Source organism: Coloeus monedula (genome assembly GCF_965178545.1).
Source record: "Coloeus monedula genome assembly, chromosome: Z".
Taxonomy (NCBI): Eukaryota; Metazoa; Chordata; class Aves; order Passeriformes; family Corvidae; genus Coloeus; species Coloeus monedula.
Window position 1 is genome coordinate 20870705 of NC_138822.1, and position 18590 is coordinate 20889294.

At 35.0% G+C, this 18590-nt stretch overlaps 1 protein-coding gene across 4 annotated transcripts in view; it reads right to left on the reverse strand.

Moving 5' to 3' along the window:
- Positions 1 to 2044: 2044 nt before the first annotated feature.
- Positions 2045 to 18590, reverse strand: part of SLF1 (SMC5-SMC6 complex localization factor 1) — a 34358-nt gene continuing 17812 nt past the window's right edge. For all 4 annotated transcript variants that reach the window (XM_082301266.1, XM_082301268.1, XM_082301265.1 and 1 more), the window contains 7 exons: positions 12845 to 12992; positions 10584 to 10729; positions 8476 to 8642; positions 7883 to 7986; positions 5828 to 5920; positions 5259 to 5441; positions 2045 to 2872 (listed from right to left, as the gene is read on the reverse strand). In XM_082301266.1, coding sequence (XP_082157392.1) covers positions 2385 to 2872; positions 5259 to 5441; positions 5828 to 5920; positions 7883 to 7986; positions 8476 to 8642; positions 10584 to 10729; positions 12845 to 12992 — 1329 coding nt within the window. In that variant the 3' untranslated portion in view covers positions 2045 to 2384. The remainder of the gene's footprint in view (positions 2873 to 5258; positions 5442 to 5827; positions 5921 to 7882; positions 7987 to 8475; positions 8643 to 10583; positions 10730 to 12844; positions 12993 to 18590) is intronic.

The following is an 18590-nucleotide window of genomic DNA, read 5'->3' on the forward strand; positions in this document are numbered from 1 at the left end:
TGATTGATGTGCATTTTTTCCCTTTCTAAATGATATAAATAATAACAAATAATTGTGGGAATGTCTTGGCTAAATCAGCAGAATCACCATCAGGCCAAAATAATGCTTTTCCTGCTTTCATTTCAGTCACTGCTACATTATTAGAATTAGTAGAATTAAAAATATATATGAATATTCTAAAGGACTTGCTTTTTGAGACGCAGCAGAATCTTTTCAGGATTCTCTGAATCCCAATTATTTAAAATTCACAGTTATGTATCAAATTCTTGACTAAAGAAAATGTCAATATCGTCAACTTAAATGTGTATTTTGCATTCTTTAGAAAGTACACACATAACATTGTGGCCTACAAAAGGAAATACTGAAGTTTATTTGTCTATCTCATATACAACAAAGGATTTTTTGGTGTTTCTTTCTTATTAGAAAAAATTAAAAGTGCACAGACAGAAACAAGTCTAATATGCACTGACCTTTTAGTCTATTAGAGCAGGTTGTTCTGCCTTCATGTATAAAAATAGTAATTGGCCATTAATAAGCATGGAACATTTGTAATAAAGGTCCGGTTTCAAAGTCAGCTTGGTTTGAGCATGTTCTGTGGGTTGCTATAAGATCATATATCTCAGCTGCAGAAAGGCTAAATGGAAATTGTAGTGTGCTGCATGCCAGATGCATGAATGGAACTTAATCCCTCTAGTCAAGCAACATCAATTACAGAAGCGGCTCTTTCTCCACACCCTTTCTTCTATTTTTTTTTCTTTTTTAATATTATAAATGGCTATTACAGAAGAACTGGAATTGGGAGTGTTGCTAATTCATACCTACCTTTTGAAGGCTAAGTTAAATCATCTATTACTGAATCTATTAGAAAAAAATAAATAGACCAGACAATCCTCATTCTAAAGCAGCACTTCTCTTCACTTGGAAAGGAAAGGCATAAACTTCCATTTGAGTGTCTCTTCTCCAGATCCTACTATGGAATTAATTTGGATCTCTACAAAGATGCAGGGCAAGAATTGTAGATACTTCTGTATAAATGAGCAATAAGGGCTCCCCAAAACACGTAACTCTTATACAGCCCCAAACCCCGAAGCACAATTAGGTAATTCAGCTGTCTTGCCTTCAATACCTTTTAAAGAACAGCATGGGAATTTCTCTTTTTCTTAATTAATTTAAAGGTCTGTCTGATAGAATATGTAGCACACAATCCTAAATTGTTAGGTTAAAGGATTAGTTTAGAGGATTTACCATGTGTAGTTTGCATGTACTCTGAAATGAGACAAAAGTTTCATATTAAGTGGGGCATAATTTTTAAGGATATCCATACTTAGTGTTAGAATATGATGTCCAGTATATACTTAAATTCTCATCCGATCCTTTGTAAATTCCCCTGCCAGCATAACTAGATTTGTGCCACTGCTTCCACCTGCATCTTCCTTTGAGGTAGCCCCAGGAGTGTTACCAGATCATTACATGCCAGTATAATGGTTTTATCAAATCACTGCAAGCCAACATGAGTTGGAGCAGAGCCAAGGACAGCCTTAAGTTTTGCTGAGGGTGAATTCAGCTCTTCAAAGCATCCACTGACTTGGGAAGCAGCAAGTGGTATCCACTGGAGTTCTGCAAATCACCCAAGTGTCTGAGCCACTCTCCTCCAGTTGGTCACTGCACAAATAACCAAGACTACAAGCAACACAGTGCTGATGAGGAACAATATTTTCCACGTGTCTTTGTGTGACCATTTCTATCAAACAAAGACATGGGAAATATTAGTATATTGATTCTGTAAATATATAATGCCTTCTCTTTTTAATTCTACAATACGCAATTAATTTACATAATATAATTTAATTTTGCTAAGGATAAATAAGACGAAAATGGATAGAAGGAATTTGCTTTTCTATATGTTTTTATTTCATGACATATTTATAACACTAGCTTCATTAAATGATATCAAAATATGTAGACACAAGCCTTTCTCAAGGAATAAAATAATCAACTGCTCGGTTTAAGTTTAGGGTCACTACCTCTGAAAACCAAAGAGAAATATGGCACAAGGCAGGAAAAAAAAAAATACTTCGAAGACAGAAAATACAAAGTTTAACTGAGTGTAAATTATATAGCACCGTACTAAGATCATACACATCCAGATCTGTCAGGCAAAGAGAAAGCACTGGTACTGGAAAATTTTTGCCAAAAAAACGTGCGGGATCAGTGTATCTGACTTCCAGGCTCTGCTAGAGGAAAATATTAACAAAGTGGGAGATACCAACATGTGGGGCTTTTGCAGGGGTATGAAATTTGTACTTCTTTGGTTGCTGGAAAAAAAGTTAGGCCAGTATCAAGGGTTAACAGTCAAGATTCAGCCAATGTGGCTTGTTTGGAATTTAACTGCTAAAAAGATTTAAGAGCTGATATGCTTCTACCATAGTTTCCAGAGCTGCTAATAAGGCCTTTGTCTGTTCACCAGGGAAGAAAAACATGTTTGCAGATACTTCTTGAAGAAATTGTGGTAGCTTTTGGAAAGTCTCTACCTCTCTAAAATACACATCTACCAACCAATCTTCAGAAAATTTATTTTTCATCTTAGAGCTATCACAAGCCATTACTGGAAGTACATTTGAACAAGCTACCTCTCTGAGAGTTAAAGTCAAGGGTGAAGACAGATTATAAACTGAACAAAAATTCAGCAGCATCTTATTAAATAAAATCAAACACAGTTCTCTCTTCTGACTGCAAAAATCTTGTTTTCTGCATTCATAGAAGCTCTCTCCTGGTTGAACAAGACTCAAAAGTTCTTCCTTTACTGCGACTGATTCAACATAATCCAGTGGCAATTTCTCATGGGAGTTCCTCTGCTCTAGAAGGACTGGCCCTTCAGGGAAAACATAAATGTTAGTAACAACAGCACATTTGATTTGGCAGCTGAACAAGATTTTGGGTTGTTTATTGCCAGAAGCCAGTTATGTATGTATGTACAAAGTTATGTTAATGTAACTGATGAGTTACATATTTGCAGTACAATCTAGAACATGTAGAGAGATCCTTTGTAACCATTTACAATATTGTCTTAACTTACATAGAATATGCAAAAATGTAATGTTATTACTCTTCTATTAAGAGTATTCTTAATTCTATTAAGTACTTTACAGACCAGCTTATTGGCTGACAATGACTTCAAATTAAAGGCATGTTACTAGAATGGTTTTTATTTTACTTTTCTGGATGGTGTGGCCAATCTTGCCTTATGCTGTGCAGCAAGGTAAACTACTAGGGTAGTAATCCAAGTATTCCTTAACAACTGAGTTTCAAAATTTGATCTTAACAGACTTCTGAAATGCAAAACATAATTACTCTAATAAATAGATTTAAAGTAAGTAAATGGGACATGTTTATTTGTTCGGAACTTGTCTGAACAAATAAATTCTTTTGGTACTTCCTGTTTATTAGTACCATGGACCTAAGCTTACACATCTTTTGGTAAGTTTAAGAAAGGCTGCATCAGTAAGAAAAAATGAAGGCTGTTAAGACACTACAGGTGTTTTTCAAATACAAACATATCAGTAATCTTCTTACATAAATTTGTTTACTATGCTAAAGTAATGATGCCATTTTAACTTGAATACTTCTTCAGAAATATATTTTAATGACAAAAGGTAAACTCCCACATTACATACCCATAATAGATATTTTAACTTTGCTCTGATTAAAGCTGTAATATTATTACTGATTATTTAGTATCATTAACTTCTGCAAGCTAAAGGCTTTTAGAGACAGAAAGCAGAATATGTTTTTAGAGAGATGTGTTCTAAACTATTGAGCTAAGTAAATTCATACTGAATAGGTAACATGCTTTCTACCATGGGCTTGTCAGTTACTTGACAGGCTATAACTCAGAGTGTGACAAAGGCAAAGATAAAGATACACGCAGCTTTATACTTGCCAGAAAAACTTGATGAATGCAAGTGCAAGTAGAGTTCTTCCCTTATGATAACAAGATCATCCACTACCTATTCTTCACAACAGCCTAGCAAAAATGCACATCTGTCAGTGCAATGCCATTTCCAGTTGAGGAGCTGGGCTTACTATAATATTGGCTATTGCATCACTTCGACTGATAGAACTGAGCCCAGGTATTGGCTCGGCATCTTAGATACATGGTTCAGTAGAGAGATAAAACACCTGGGAGCCACAGAACTGAGACTCAGTAAACACAGAGGTAGAACTGCAGAAGGAATGTATTGATTAGGATCTGGTGCTTGCACAACAGACACAGACATAGCCTTTAGGGGGCAGGAGAACACTGTAAATACAGAGGGTCATATGCCAAGAATGTATTAAAATTTTGTTTCTCTACCTTGATTAGCAGGCTGTCTAAATACACTCTTCTGCCTCATGACTAAACAGAATAATTTTTATTGAAAAAATCTGGACTCGGCATATAAAGCACAGTTTACACTGACACAGTAGGGCAATGGTACAGATATTGCAAACATTCAGTTTAGTAAATTAATTAAAAGAAGGGAGAGTTGCTATCCAAGACCATTCTTTGCAGATGTTCAAGGCGTTTTTTAAAACATGCTAAATTAGATATACTGATACAGTACATACTTCAAAACAGGATACAAATACCCTGTCTTTGAACAAAAATATTGTTTAAAACATTTATTGTGTGCCTGCCTAAGGGGCAAAGTACTTTTTTTAGAAACTAAGGTATCCCTCCCAGTATTATCCCTAAACAGCAGTTATCATGATTACAATATGGATTCCTTTCTTAAACTAATTACCAAGCTAATTGTGTTCTTCAGAGACCATCACATTAATTTTCGTAAATGCTGAACAAATTTATATTGAAATACATGAATATATAGAGATTTAACTAATCTATTTTTGTGTTGTGGTAAAAATAGATCAAAACAATAGAAAGTCATTAGCCTTGATTGGTGACTAGGTAATCTTTACTTTCATTAATGGAGAACAGAGTTGCAATGCATATGGTGTAAAATGCAGGATAAAAACATCACCATATTGGAAAAACATGTGGAAATCCTGGTTAATTTCATATTCAGCTGATCAAGATAAGTGTGAAAACAGTATTATTTTTATTGTAACCAAACCAGCTTGGCTTAAAAATGTTTGAAAGTAAGTATTTCATAATAACTTTGCATTTTAAGAAACTACCAAGAAAAACACTGAGAAATTCGTATGGATTCAGAACAGTGGATAATTTCCCTATACCAGTTTAGCATAAATGCACTCACCCCCATGCTGAAGTAGCAGCTTGCCAATTTCTACATGTCCATTTGACAGTGCATCATGCAAAGGAGTCACCCCGTCCACTTGACTGAGCAGGTCTACCTCTGGACAACGCTGCAGAATTTCACGGACACACACTGTGCTGCCATGGTTACAGGCTTCATGCAAAGGCGTCCAGCCAGCATAATCTGAATTATAAATCAAGGGAAGTTTTAAAACAGCAGAAGTAGTACTGAAATGTTAATAATGTCATTCATTAGACAGGAAAACACTTTACTTTTTTAGTTTTCGCTACAGTTAGAATGGCAGCTTGTGATTTCAAAACAAGAAATTCTATTGAAAAACATCTGAAAAAAAAATAGCATTTTTAAAAACCAGTAGAAATTGTGATGTTAAAATACACATCAGTTATGAATTTATCTTACCTTAATGTTTGCTGCAAAGTCCTTATTTTGCATTGTTTAAAAAATACAGTTTAAGATTGTATAAAAACAAACTTGTTACCAAACAGGTACTAATATAGTTATTTATGTGTCTTAATTTCTTAGTTTTGTTGAGAAAATGAATAACTTACCTTTAACATTAATGTCTATTCCTGGGAAAGAGAGAAGCTGAATCAATCTCTCCACTTTGTTATTTCTGCAAGCTTTATGCAGGGCTGTCTCTCCTACCATGAAAAATTAATAGATTACACTAGACTAGGCAAGATAGCAACTAAAGAAAATAATCAAAGTGCCTGGAACTAGGAAACCTGGCTATGTACCAGAAAACTCAATAATGAGTAAGATTTTCCTTTATCCTGTTTAAACATCTTTTAAGAAAAAAAACCCCACAGAGCTTCTGTTCCACCAGAGATCCAGCAATGAAATTGTACTGCAAATGGTTTAACACAGGAATTATCTCCCCTCTAGTTGAAGGCTTAAAGCTTCAATCACACTATAAAAGCACCAAGTGATCACAAAACACCAAAAAATACTGGGTTTTGAAGCAATAAAACTTTAGAGTGCAGTTGCCCTCCCTTAAATTTATTCATGAACCTACATTAAAATGTATGGTTCTTTTTACACAGCATTTATAGCTTAACTCAAATGAATGTTTCTGGCTAAGCACGAGTGCCTCTACACACTCAAGTATAAATCAAAACTTCAAATCCATTAACAGATGGTTTGCTGTTTCTCAATAGGCTGTCTGACTTGGCTACAGTAGCGAAGGAGGGGAGAAAGAGAGAAATAATAAAAATAAAAATAAAGCAATAATAATAATAGTAGTAGTCTCTGGAAAAAAAAAAAAATCCCAAGCCTTAGTACCATGTAAAGCTGAAATAAGCGTGAAAAATTAAACACCAAGCAACTGAGAGCTGCTGCTTATATGTAAAGACACCACTAGTTTCTCGTAATAAAAACTTCAGACATGTTCTAAATGCTGTTTTCTTTTTATTAATTAATCAGGTTTGAACAAGAGCCAGAGGAAAATCCTGAAGCCAGGTGAAGGATGATGAACCAAACATTTTAAAATTCAAAATATCTCAGGCTAGATCTCTTAGCTTTTGTAATAAAATTTACATGGAACATTTTGTTATATTAATACCTTTACCATGTACATCTGCCAGCTCCATACCCATTCTTTCAACAGAAGACACTACTTATAATTTTGGCAGGGGAGAATTGAAAAAAAAGCATTGTTTTGCTTGTTGTTTTTTCCCCCCCTCTATCTTTCAGCTCACTTTTCTTTGTAGAAATCAGATGTAATAATTCACATCAATTTTATTTGCAAAAGCAAAAAAGAGAAAGGGAATCAATTTAAAAAATGTATGGTCTGACTCTGTTACTGAAGCTCTTCTAAACCCTTAAAGGGGGTGATGTCTTCTCTTGTCCTTCAGTGTTTGTGATACAATTCTGATTTTAATTTTTTTAACAATTCCAGCTTGCTTTTGCCAGTTTTTTCCTGAGCCTTCTCCTGGGTGTCATATTAATATAGTTGTAGGTAAATTTCTGATGATGAAGATGAAAAAGTAGTTTCAGCAAGTAATTCTGTAGTAAAGCAAGTCTATGCAAAGTACAATTTATTTAACTTGTGTAATAAATGGGAACTGAATGAATTACTGTAGTGCTGTTTTATTCCTTAGGTACGTGAGTTCCAGTATAGTTAAGACAAAAGCCAAATGCCTTTCATAGTCTGGGCTGAATGCCTGGAAGAAAACAGTCCATATGCTTAAAACAGCTATGTAACATAGCATACTCCTCAGTCTTTGTTCACAAAATGTCTAGGACTCAGAGAGATGAAGACTGAATTATACTTGCAAATCAGAAGACGTTGATCCTACCAAGCACAGGTTGAGGTGGATTAGCAAAGTAAGGCAGGCAAGACTGGAATGAGCTCACGCAAACTGTACACTGTATTTAATATATGGGAGGAGGAAGGTAATGAAGAAGGCAACTTTATTTTACCATATATTCAAATTCCTCCTTTTAAATAGACATTGGAAAAGAGAAACGTGAACCATAAGAAAATAATTCTTGGGCATAGGCCATTGTTTTAGTTCAGCAGTCATCAGGAAAAGTTTTTAAAACTAAAACTATCAATTCTAACCATTTTAAACTTCTTAACATAAATTAGATATATAGAATACCTTTGATATTTCTCTTGTATACTTCTTCAGCCGAAAGATAACTCTCTTTGGTGTGTGCAGTCTGAACTTCTGTTTTTGCTCTAGGTTTATTAAAGATTAAGTCACTGAAAAGAGAGCAGACACATTTAAAATCACTATTTCATATTTTAATATATATGTATTTAATGGTTTTAAATGTGTACATAAAGAATACTTAGATTTATCCATTTCAGCATCATTTCTGAAATGTCTTAATTCCATAATTTCTACGTCATTTAATTGTGACTGTATTTAAAACAGAAATCAAATATGACTGCCCACTTTAAAACTTGTTTTAAAGGTAATTCTATGAACAGTGAACTTCTGTATATACCCTATAAATTTAATATTGGACAAATATAGCTACATCAGTCTGCATATACACTGAAACTGACGATCAAAGAGGAAACGGGAAACCCCAGCCCAGAGGTGTTACAGGCTTACAATGGAGCTTTCTGTCAGTTGAAGTAATTTGTAGACAACAAAACAGGTCACATAAAGTTCAAGAAATGTGTCAGGTCAGAAGCTGTCCCCCAAAGCAGAATAAAACTGGTGATGTTATAGGTATTACTTACGGTAGATCAGGCAGCACTTTGACTTGGTTCTGCTTATCGCCATTTAGCATCTGTAATGTCCTTTGAGACTCAGGGCATGGCTGTTGCCCTATTTTCTTTTTCTTTGCTTTGTGTATCTTTGTCTCACGCATCCCTATCTCTCGCAAAGCAGGTGAATAGGAACAGACCTGTTGCAAAAGTAACATTTTTTAAATGAAGAAATTTTCTTTTGTTTTCTTTGTACTTGCTGCAAAGCAGTCATCAATGACCCACAGCTTGCTGTATCTAAGTTTTAAAAAGACCGATCCCTGAATGTACATATAGATTGCTTCAAGTTGTCTTTTGCATTCCTTTCTGATGTTTTTGCAATTCACTCTTCACACTAGCCTCCATGAGTGGCTTGTGTCTGAGACAGAAAATGGGAAATTCTAGGCCCCTCTCAGGTTTCTGGCAGCTGAGAAAATCTGGATCACTTTAGCTGGATATAAGACTTGAGTACAGTTAATTGACTTTCATGTATTAAATCAAAGTATTTACAAACTTCCTGCTCCCAATCCAGGGAGAAATTTGGTAAAGGAATACTCCACTCCTTCATCTCTTCTAAGATGAGGGGTTGGATTAAGTCTTTGAGCATTGCAAAGGCAGCAAGCCAGTTATGCCTTAGGTGCTCTCTCATTATTAGGACAGCCTTGGCTATTGCAGATGTTAGCTTCTTTACAGTAACATAGAGCTTCAAACCCACTTACACTGCTTATTTTAAAAAGTCATCTAAGTTTCTGCAGTTTGGCAAAAGCATAGGAAAAAGGCCAGTGAGGGGATTCACCAAATACACGACAATTATATTTGAAGAAAGGTATTAAGGAAGGCTTTGACTATTTAGCAATTCACTGTAGATTTTTCAGGCAAAGTGCAGTAGGTGAGGGACACCTTATTTGCACCTTCACTGCACATTTACCATCAAGAAGTAGTAGGTCAGTTGTTGAACTCAGAGAAAAGCCTAGCTGATAAGATGCTGTATGAGAAGAACTGGCAAAACTGGATGATAGTTTATTTTTATTGTATGGAATGAGAAAGGAGACTCAGTTGTACTAAGGAAAACTACAAAAAGCACATAGACTTGTTTCAAGCACCATAAAAATTTATAAGTAGTTGCAGAGAGTGCTTAGTAGTCATGGCAATACTAAAAGTAGTGATTCTGCTCTATATGTGGCAATATACATCAAATATTAGCTCTGCAGTCGGTTTATGTTAAAAATTGACAGTCTTTTGTTCAAGCTCTGTTTAAATGTGCTGTATTAACAAACAATGACCTCTGTTCACAATAAATTCCTGTAAAATTCATGAAAACTTATGTACGGGAAATGTATAAAGGTACAAATCTGTTTTTCTGTGATTTTACCTGTAGAATAGGAGAAAATAGACAAACAGCTATGGGTTCCATATTCTGTTTAGTCATTAGTATTAAGATAACTGAAATGAGACTCTAAATTAGGGCATGACATTACCATGTGATTGCCCTGATTTGCCTGCATCCTGCCAACAGTCATGGCTTTGAGAATTTCTTTTGCAGCTTTTATCATGTTTTTTCTCATGAACTATCACAAATTGTGATTTGAAGGCAGGCAAAGGTTTTTAAGTAGGAGAAAGTTTCTAAGAGGAGAAATTCACAGGAATACACTGTGGTTCAAAATCATAAAATCTATGTAACAAATGCCTGGACCCATCTCTTCAAAAACCCTGAAGGAAAAAGTAGCCAAGAAAAATCACACTGTATTTGGCATTGTCTTTAAGTACAAATGTAACACTGCAATCATTACATCAGGGATTATTTTCAAAAGCTTTCATTGCCTTCAGTGTTGTTGCATTGTTTCACTTTCATGTTAACTGCATGTAAACAGATTAACCAGGTGCGACGAATTCTCTGGCAAGAAAAATCTTACTATTGTTCTGGACCCAGATCTCAGGCAAAGAGAAATTTAAATGCAGTGGAACACATGGAAAGACAATGCAGGCAACAAGCATGACCTTAGACCACAGAGAAAAGATGTATTTCAAGACTTTAATGAATCCAATTACTTGTAAAATACTGAAGTGTGATTAGGTTATTAAGGAGTAGAAGAGTTACTTACTATTTTCTGAAGAGAAAGAGGTTCTGTAGAAACAGTAATATCCCTCTGTAAACACATTTGTTTGAAAATTGCTTCTGCAACAAACATTTGAAGCCAGGGAGATGGTATGGCACAAATAAACATTTTTAATTCACATACAGAAAAATCTGGATAAAAGCAATTGGAAAAAATAAAGTAAGCCTTAAAATAAAAATACAGAAATTTACATACCTAGTTATCTAGAACATAGCTCTTCCAGGCTTTTTTTCCCCTACTGCAGCTTCAGAAGCTTATTCTCCGTAAGAATTACTAAAAACATTCACATTACAAAACATTTTAACCATCATCTGGTAAGATGATCAGATACCAAGAGAATGTTCAACGTATTTTAAAAGACAAAGCATCACTTTTTGTGTGAAACTTTTTAAAATGCTCTTAATACAATGTTATAAAAGTTACACCTTCATTTTGAGAATAAAATTATTTATTTGTGAAGTTCTGCAAGTGACCTTTTAAATCTCTAAGTGACACAAATTCATGTAAGACTTACAACACACAAACAAGCAATCTGCAAGTAATGCAGGGAAACCTACTAGTTCTACATGAAAAGTGACCATAAGCAAATTGCAACCCCATTCAGCTGTACCAAATAGCTTATACTGTTCAAACCCTTCCCCCCCACCCCCCCCCAGCAGCAGAGGAAATTACGTATCTATACATATATCAATATATATCAGGCGTATGTCTGACCTACCTCTGTTTTGGAAAAGAATACAGAAAGACTGATTTTTTCTTATGGTGGTAAGAATTTGTATTTTGATTCTAACAAAATATTTTTGTCAAAATAACAACTGAAACAGTTGGAAAGCAACATCTGCAATAAGGAAGGAAGTCTTTACTGTATTGAGGGAATCTTCTGTTTTGCTAAGAAGTGCTCATAAATTAACTGATCTGTAGACTCAATCAAAACAGAAACCCAAGTCTGAGAATACAAATGTTTGCTACTGTAAGTATAACCAAATTTAGAAAAACTCACAACGATTTTGCTTCAAGTGCTGCGGATTGTACCAAATGACACAGGTCAAATAATCTCTATAAACAGATTGAATGCTGTTCTTGTTTTCCATTTTTGTATACAGGAAAGTAAGGAAGCCTTACAGAAATATATATCCAAGATTCTCCCTATTATATGACAGCCAGAAAATCTGTTGGACAGGTACATACTAAAAGCTCCACTGATTTAAACGCCATAAAGTTCAAACTGATCTGGCCTTCTGAGATCTAAGTCAGCCTATAAAAGTTCTCATAATTTGCTTTCTATAAGACTGGAGTGGAACTAATTGTCGAGAGACAAATATTTTAATTTCTTTTCATGATAGTTCTTGAGTGCTCAGGTAGAAGGCAGATACACTTTAAATGAAGCCTACATATACCTGTTACGACAGAAAATGATGAGTGAAACTAAGATATCCTTATTTCTTAAATGGCAGCAGGAAAAGGGGTCAGGGGAAGCTTTGGTGGGAATTAATCTTGAAAATTAAATAAAAAGAATTCAATACTTTTCTTGAGATAATTTCTTTTGTCTTTCAAGCTCCTCAACTCGTTGTTGCTAAAAGTACAGATACCTCAACTGACATTCCATGTTAAATGATAATGGTTATTTGAGTCATGACATTTCTGTTTACCCAGTATATTTAATGAGGAACTACAGTAATTCACGGGACTCAATGGAATTTCATCCCATTCCCTCCATTAAGTCTAAGGATTTGGGAGGAGACATTGAAATGTTTCATTTGAAGTTGTAGGAGTCACAGAGTTCAGTGTAGTTTTTAGGCTTACAGCCTAAAATAGATTTAGGCTTTAGAATTGTCTTTAGCAATCTATTGATTTTCTGGAGTGATAAAATTTGCCTGACTTGAGTAAGGTGTCTCCGATTGCTTGTCTGAATTTAAGGTTTATTATGATATGCTTAAAGCTTTTCCTAAACTGACAAGAGAGTTCCAAAGATGTTTTTTCTTCGTCAGACTGTGTGGTCTTGCTTTCACATCAACACTTATTTAGACATTTATTTAGAGGGATTTTAATAAGAAAACCTGTTCTATTTGATCTTTGCTTGACACTGACAGACACACACAAATAAAATGGTTTCCTGCATATGTACACACCATGCACTGCACAGTTGCAACAGGAGTTAAAAAATAACTTGAAACTAAACCAAGGATTTTAATTAGGACTTAGTGTATCAGATTAGAAGACTCTTGAGAAGCCTTGCAAACACTCACCATCACATGAAATGGCAAGGTAGTGTGCCAAATCATCAGGTACTTGATGAAACATATTTCTGTCCATAAGCAAACCTGAGATGATCCAATATTCCACTACAGTTCCAAGAATTGCATTTATTAGACCAGCAACTTCACTTCTGAAAGCCTAAATGGAAAAAAACATGGGTCTCTATAGATCTGTGTTATACAACAAATTCACACTGATCATGTACCAGAAATAACATAGAGAACTTCTTTAGATGAAAGCCCACTCTGCTGCCATGTTACTCCTTCATCGGCCTTTCTTCTTCTGCTCAAAAGCTAACTGTTGCAGCCAGATCAACAAAATTACTGTCACTGATGTCATATCAATTCAGATTTGGCACTGGAGAAAAACAGGTTCTATGAAAACATCATCTAAAACTATACAAAAAATGGTATCAAAGCTTACAAGAACAATTGTAATGTGATTTCTTTTTAAATTAGGTTTAACCATGAGCTTGCAAGTACTGCACTTATTCCAGTAAACCTTGTGTTTAATTTGGCAATTAGAGGGATCTTTTTCTCCCTGCTCTATTAGGATTGCCTTTTTCTGAAGATTTCATCATGAAATTAAAGCTCTTTTTGTGACTATGTATGTCTGTGCCAAAAGGAAAAAGGATGCAAAGTGTTAGTTTCCTGCACAGAAAAAACTTTAGCAGTCACTTTGCAAAAGGAGACTTTCTCCAGCTACCAAAAATTCCAAAGAGAAGAGCAGCTGCAAATTTAGAAAAAAACCATACTTTCGAATATTAGCCTCACCATTTTCTGAACAGGCACACACCCACACAAAAGATCCTTATGGGCCCCTTCCAACTCATCTTACTCAGAGATCCTGTGAAAATGGTCATGTGCAAATAAAGCAGGCTGAAGTGTATTTTCTTCAGGAGGCATCGAGACAATACACAGGAATTTAGCATGCTATCCAGACACCACCATGAGACAGATGAATGCATTTATTCAGCCATGTGAAAACTTAATCAATACTGGTCAGGTAAAGCAGTGTTTCTAGTGTCTGAGTTATCCTGCAAAGTCGGATCTGTCTACAGAATACCTGTCTGAGCCATATAGAAATACTTTATAAAATTACTCCTCTGACCACATGTACAACCAGATGTTCTGAAAGTGCAACTTGGAAGAACAGAGGCACCACAGTAGGAATACATGAAATTCATTTGACCTAGGGCTCTACCAGAGAATCAATACTGTTACACTAGAGCACCAGCTGATACATGGCATCTTGTGAAAGACAAGGAGTACTTGAAACCGGACAATTTTGGGTAAGAGACAAACCGAGCTGAATGTGTACACACCACCATCAATGGTTTGTCTGATATGCCTTTGAGAACAAAATATGCTCAAGGATGGTTTAAAATAATTTACTAGGATTCCCTAGGACCTGAAAAGCACCAAAACCAGTTTGAATGTCAGTAAATCAAACAGACATACGTATGAACAACAGAGACTGTGACATAGATGAGTTTGATAATAAAAACATTATAAAGTAATTTGTCAAAAACCTACACAAATACTGTCCCTACAGTTAACAGTTACTTGTCACTCAAAAGAAAAGGAACAAACACAACTACAAATAAACACGGTGTGGAGTGGAAGCATAATCTCCATCAATGAAGATTTTTAAGAACTAGCCAGACAAAATCTGTTACGCATGTCATCTCCAAGATTGCCTCCAGGCCTACTTCCTCTTACTCTCTTAAGCTCTACTTGATTTGGTTTGCCTCTTCCTTTATTATGTCATAATACTTTATTATAGATGAACTGTGAAATCTCATAATTAAAAAACCCTTGAGAACATAGATATGGCATGTCAAGAACCTGCAAGTATAATTTTTCAACTAAAGTTTAAATATTTAAAAAGGTACATTACATTCCCTATCTTCTGAGGATTCAGGAACAGAAACTGAAGAACAATTTAAAATATCTGAAATGCATTTAAATTTCCCTTAAGTATGCATACCTCTTATCACTGGACCCCAAAGCAAAATAGTGGGTGAATAATTTAATTTTACCAATGGTTCTTTTCCGGAAATAAATTTCACAAACACAGCAAATAAGCACAATTTTAACAAAAGTTAAGAGACAGGATCAAGGACATATAGATGTAATCTGAGGTAGATACAGATGTAAAGCACAAATATTTACATTCTCTTTCTTGTTTCTAAATCACAAGCTTAATTAATTCCTTTATGAAATACTTTCAAGAAAAACGGTGGGAGTGAAAGCAGACATTGAAGCAGCAGACCGAAATAATGACTTTTAATACTGCGAGTATTAATATTTTTTCATAGTCAGATATATAGTGCATATTAAATGTAGCTGGTACTCTAGTTGCATCTATGTTTGCCCAGCCAAGTATCTCTGCATGCTGACAAGACAAACCAGATACTGACAACTACTGCAGGCTTGGTTGACATTTTGGTAAAAGAATGGTAGGATAAACCAAGAACTTCTCCTCAACATTTTAAATAAATGATTCGATGCTACAAATGACAGAGAGGAAAATTGATCTAACTTCCTGAAAGGATCACATGTTCTAAAAATACTTAAATGTTAACATTTAAAAAATATTTTCAATTTCAACTACAAAACAATACAAACACAGTAATAAAAACACATACAGTATTAAAAAGGAAAAAACCCCAAGCATTTCCATTAAACTTGGAATTTGCTACCATGTATGACAGTGCCAAGACCTCTTTTTCCCCCACTCTGCTCCTACAAGAAGAAGCTGGGAGGGGCCTCAGCCAAGACGGATGACCCAAATGACCAAAGGCCTTCTAAACATTGTGCTCAGCAATAAAAGTTGCGTAAAGGAGGAAGGGAGGATGTCTGAAGTGATGGTGTTTGCCTTGCCGAGTAACTGCTATGTTTTATGAAGCCCTGCTTTCCAGCAAGTGGCTGAACATCTGCCTGCTGATTGGGAAGCACTGAATGGAATCCTTATTTTGCTTTGCTTGTGGGTGCATATTTGTTTCACTTATTGAACTGTCTTTATGTAATGTCATACATTTTTAAATTTCTGTCTTTGATTCTCCCCGTCAACCCACTGCAGGGTGGGGACTTACCTGCCAGCGGGATCCACCCACTACACCATGTACAGCTAATTAAGTAAGACACAATGAAACCTCTATTCGAAATTCTCTTCCTTGTTCTAATTGTTGAGAATCAAAGCTATCTCACTAAGAAAAGCATGCAAGTGGGAAGAAGCTATTGACTGTGTTAGCATACAAAGGTCACATCACTACAACTGATATCTGTTAGTTTAGCAAATGCAATTTCTACATTGCTGTTCCATTTAGTGCTTTGTCAAGTCAAATACAGTGCTACGGCGGCAGAAGTTTCACAGTGTGTTTTAGTACACATAAAAATTCTTATAGGAAAATTAATGTAAACTTTTAAACTTTGAATTACTGAGTTATTTTAGAACTTCTCTTTAGAGTTCTTTTTTAATGTGCTGTAAATGTAGTACTCCACAAATGCCTAAATCATACTTCCAAAAAAGCTACTGCAAGTGACAGACCAGAAAGACATTTGGTTCTACAGCACACAAATTTATACTACGCAACTAAAAACCTGAATGAATGCCTTTGTCACCTCTTTGTCAGGCTATGTAAGACAGCTTTTTTTTAAAAATCCCCACCAGTATTTTCAGGGATGAAAAGCATTTCTGATACCATCTGTGACATTGTGAAAAGCCATGCAATAGCTCAATGCTCCTAGAAGTGTTATAAGCAACATACACATTCCCTGGCAAATTCTAAAACTGAATTAAGAAATTTGATTCAAGGAACTTTGACCAGGAGTTCCTGCATCAAACCTGTTTAAATAATACAATAAATAATAAATATTAATTTGTTTTAGAATTATATTCAAAATTGATTTGAAGAGCTCAAGTAACAGGAAATCTTCTATGTTCTTTGGCAGTGCATTTTAAACTACAAAAATAGTGTATCAATTTTATTCTACCAAGTTGTCTCAACAGATTAACCCAGTGATCAGTGAGGACATCCAATTTCCTGTCACTATTTTTATTCTTCTACTTCTAAGAGACAGCAAATTCTATCTAACTCCAGCAAACAAATGCACTCAACTTCATGCTTTGTTTTTCTCTTTTTTTGAACTGCTCTTTCTACATGGCGTGTTTATACACATACATAAAACATAATTTTGCAACTCAGCACTAGAAGAGAAGAAACATACACAGAGATTTTCCCTGCACTGTAGCGCTCATTTGTTGCAATCTCTTTGAATCACAAAGAGACAAAATCTGATTCTAAAAAGCTAAAAATATTAACAACAGCCCACTTTTAACCGTTAAAAATATTATATATGTCCCAAGAAATAATTTAGTTATATTATTCATTTGTTTCCACTTACAGATATTTTCACTGAAGAACTGTACAGAAGTTTGTTATATCACAAATGGCATGTTTGTTTCTTCCCACAAGCTAACACACTCAGGTGCACTGGGAAATATGGTCACCCCTTTACAATGTGCTACAAACCACATTCAGACAGTAACAACACCCAAAATAATTTCTTTCATTTAGGTTTCTGAATGGCCCTTCATGTTTCTTGTCAAGGTGTTACCTCTTAAGCAAACAGCTTTTAAAAAACAAAAATGGTAACAATGACTACTCACACCCTCAAACTGAAGACAGGAAAGACAATTTTGCACCCTATATGCTATGTTTAATGACATGGAAATACTGTGTATTTATTTACGTATCTCTAAAATGACAGAAAAAGGAAGGAAACTCAGATTTGTCTGCACAGCTAGGGAGGTTTTGCTCTTTTGATTTTCTGAATGACCTTTTAAACTGTGTAATGGAATTTTTGAATGTCTCTGAAAATATGGAAAAACATAAAGTTTTAGTATAAAAAGATTGAGAGTGAATGAAGGAATGAACGAGTTGGATTGTAAAAATATGGTATTTTAGTTTAGAGTTTATTTTTGCCAAAAATGCAATGGGAAAGAAACTACAATAGATAAATATGAAGAAGAAAGCTGTTAGAAATAACATAAAACACTACAGATATTTTGAGGCAACAGGCTGCTTTTTAAGGCTAGAATTCCTATCTGTAGGATATTTTACACTACAGCGTGTAAGACCAAAGTGAGAAAGCAACAGGAATCTAAGGTTTGTGCTGAAACAACAGTTCTGATATAAATGTGTATAAAGCAAAGAGAATCTAAACAAGAGGCAGATCTCTGTGGTTTACTTTGTGTGGGGAGGTTAAGTTTATTTTTCATATATGTAGTACAGTTGGACAAAAGTGATTATTCTGCCTATGCAAAGGAAGGTTTATGAGAAAGGCATGGCTTACAGTGCTGGAACTTGTCAAAAGAAGGCACAGCAGAAAAAAACTAAATGGTACCTACACTTAAACTGCGGATTCAACATCAGGAAAAATATGAAAGCAGTGTCATTTTCCAAAGAAACAGAAAGGCTACTGACACCAACTGCATGTAAGGCTGCTTGCTGCTTAGTACCTTTGAAAAGATCGGTTGCTTAAATATAAATATGGGTATAGAAGCCTAATTTTAGGCACTTTTTAAATATCTTGACCAAGGATAAAAAGCAGCACTGTTTCACAATGTCTTGCTTTGATAGCCCTCAAAAAAGGTAGGAGGTCTGGCTAGGTAAGATGAGTGAACCTCTCATTATGTTTAATCCTTTTGCTTTCATAGCATAATGAATAA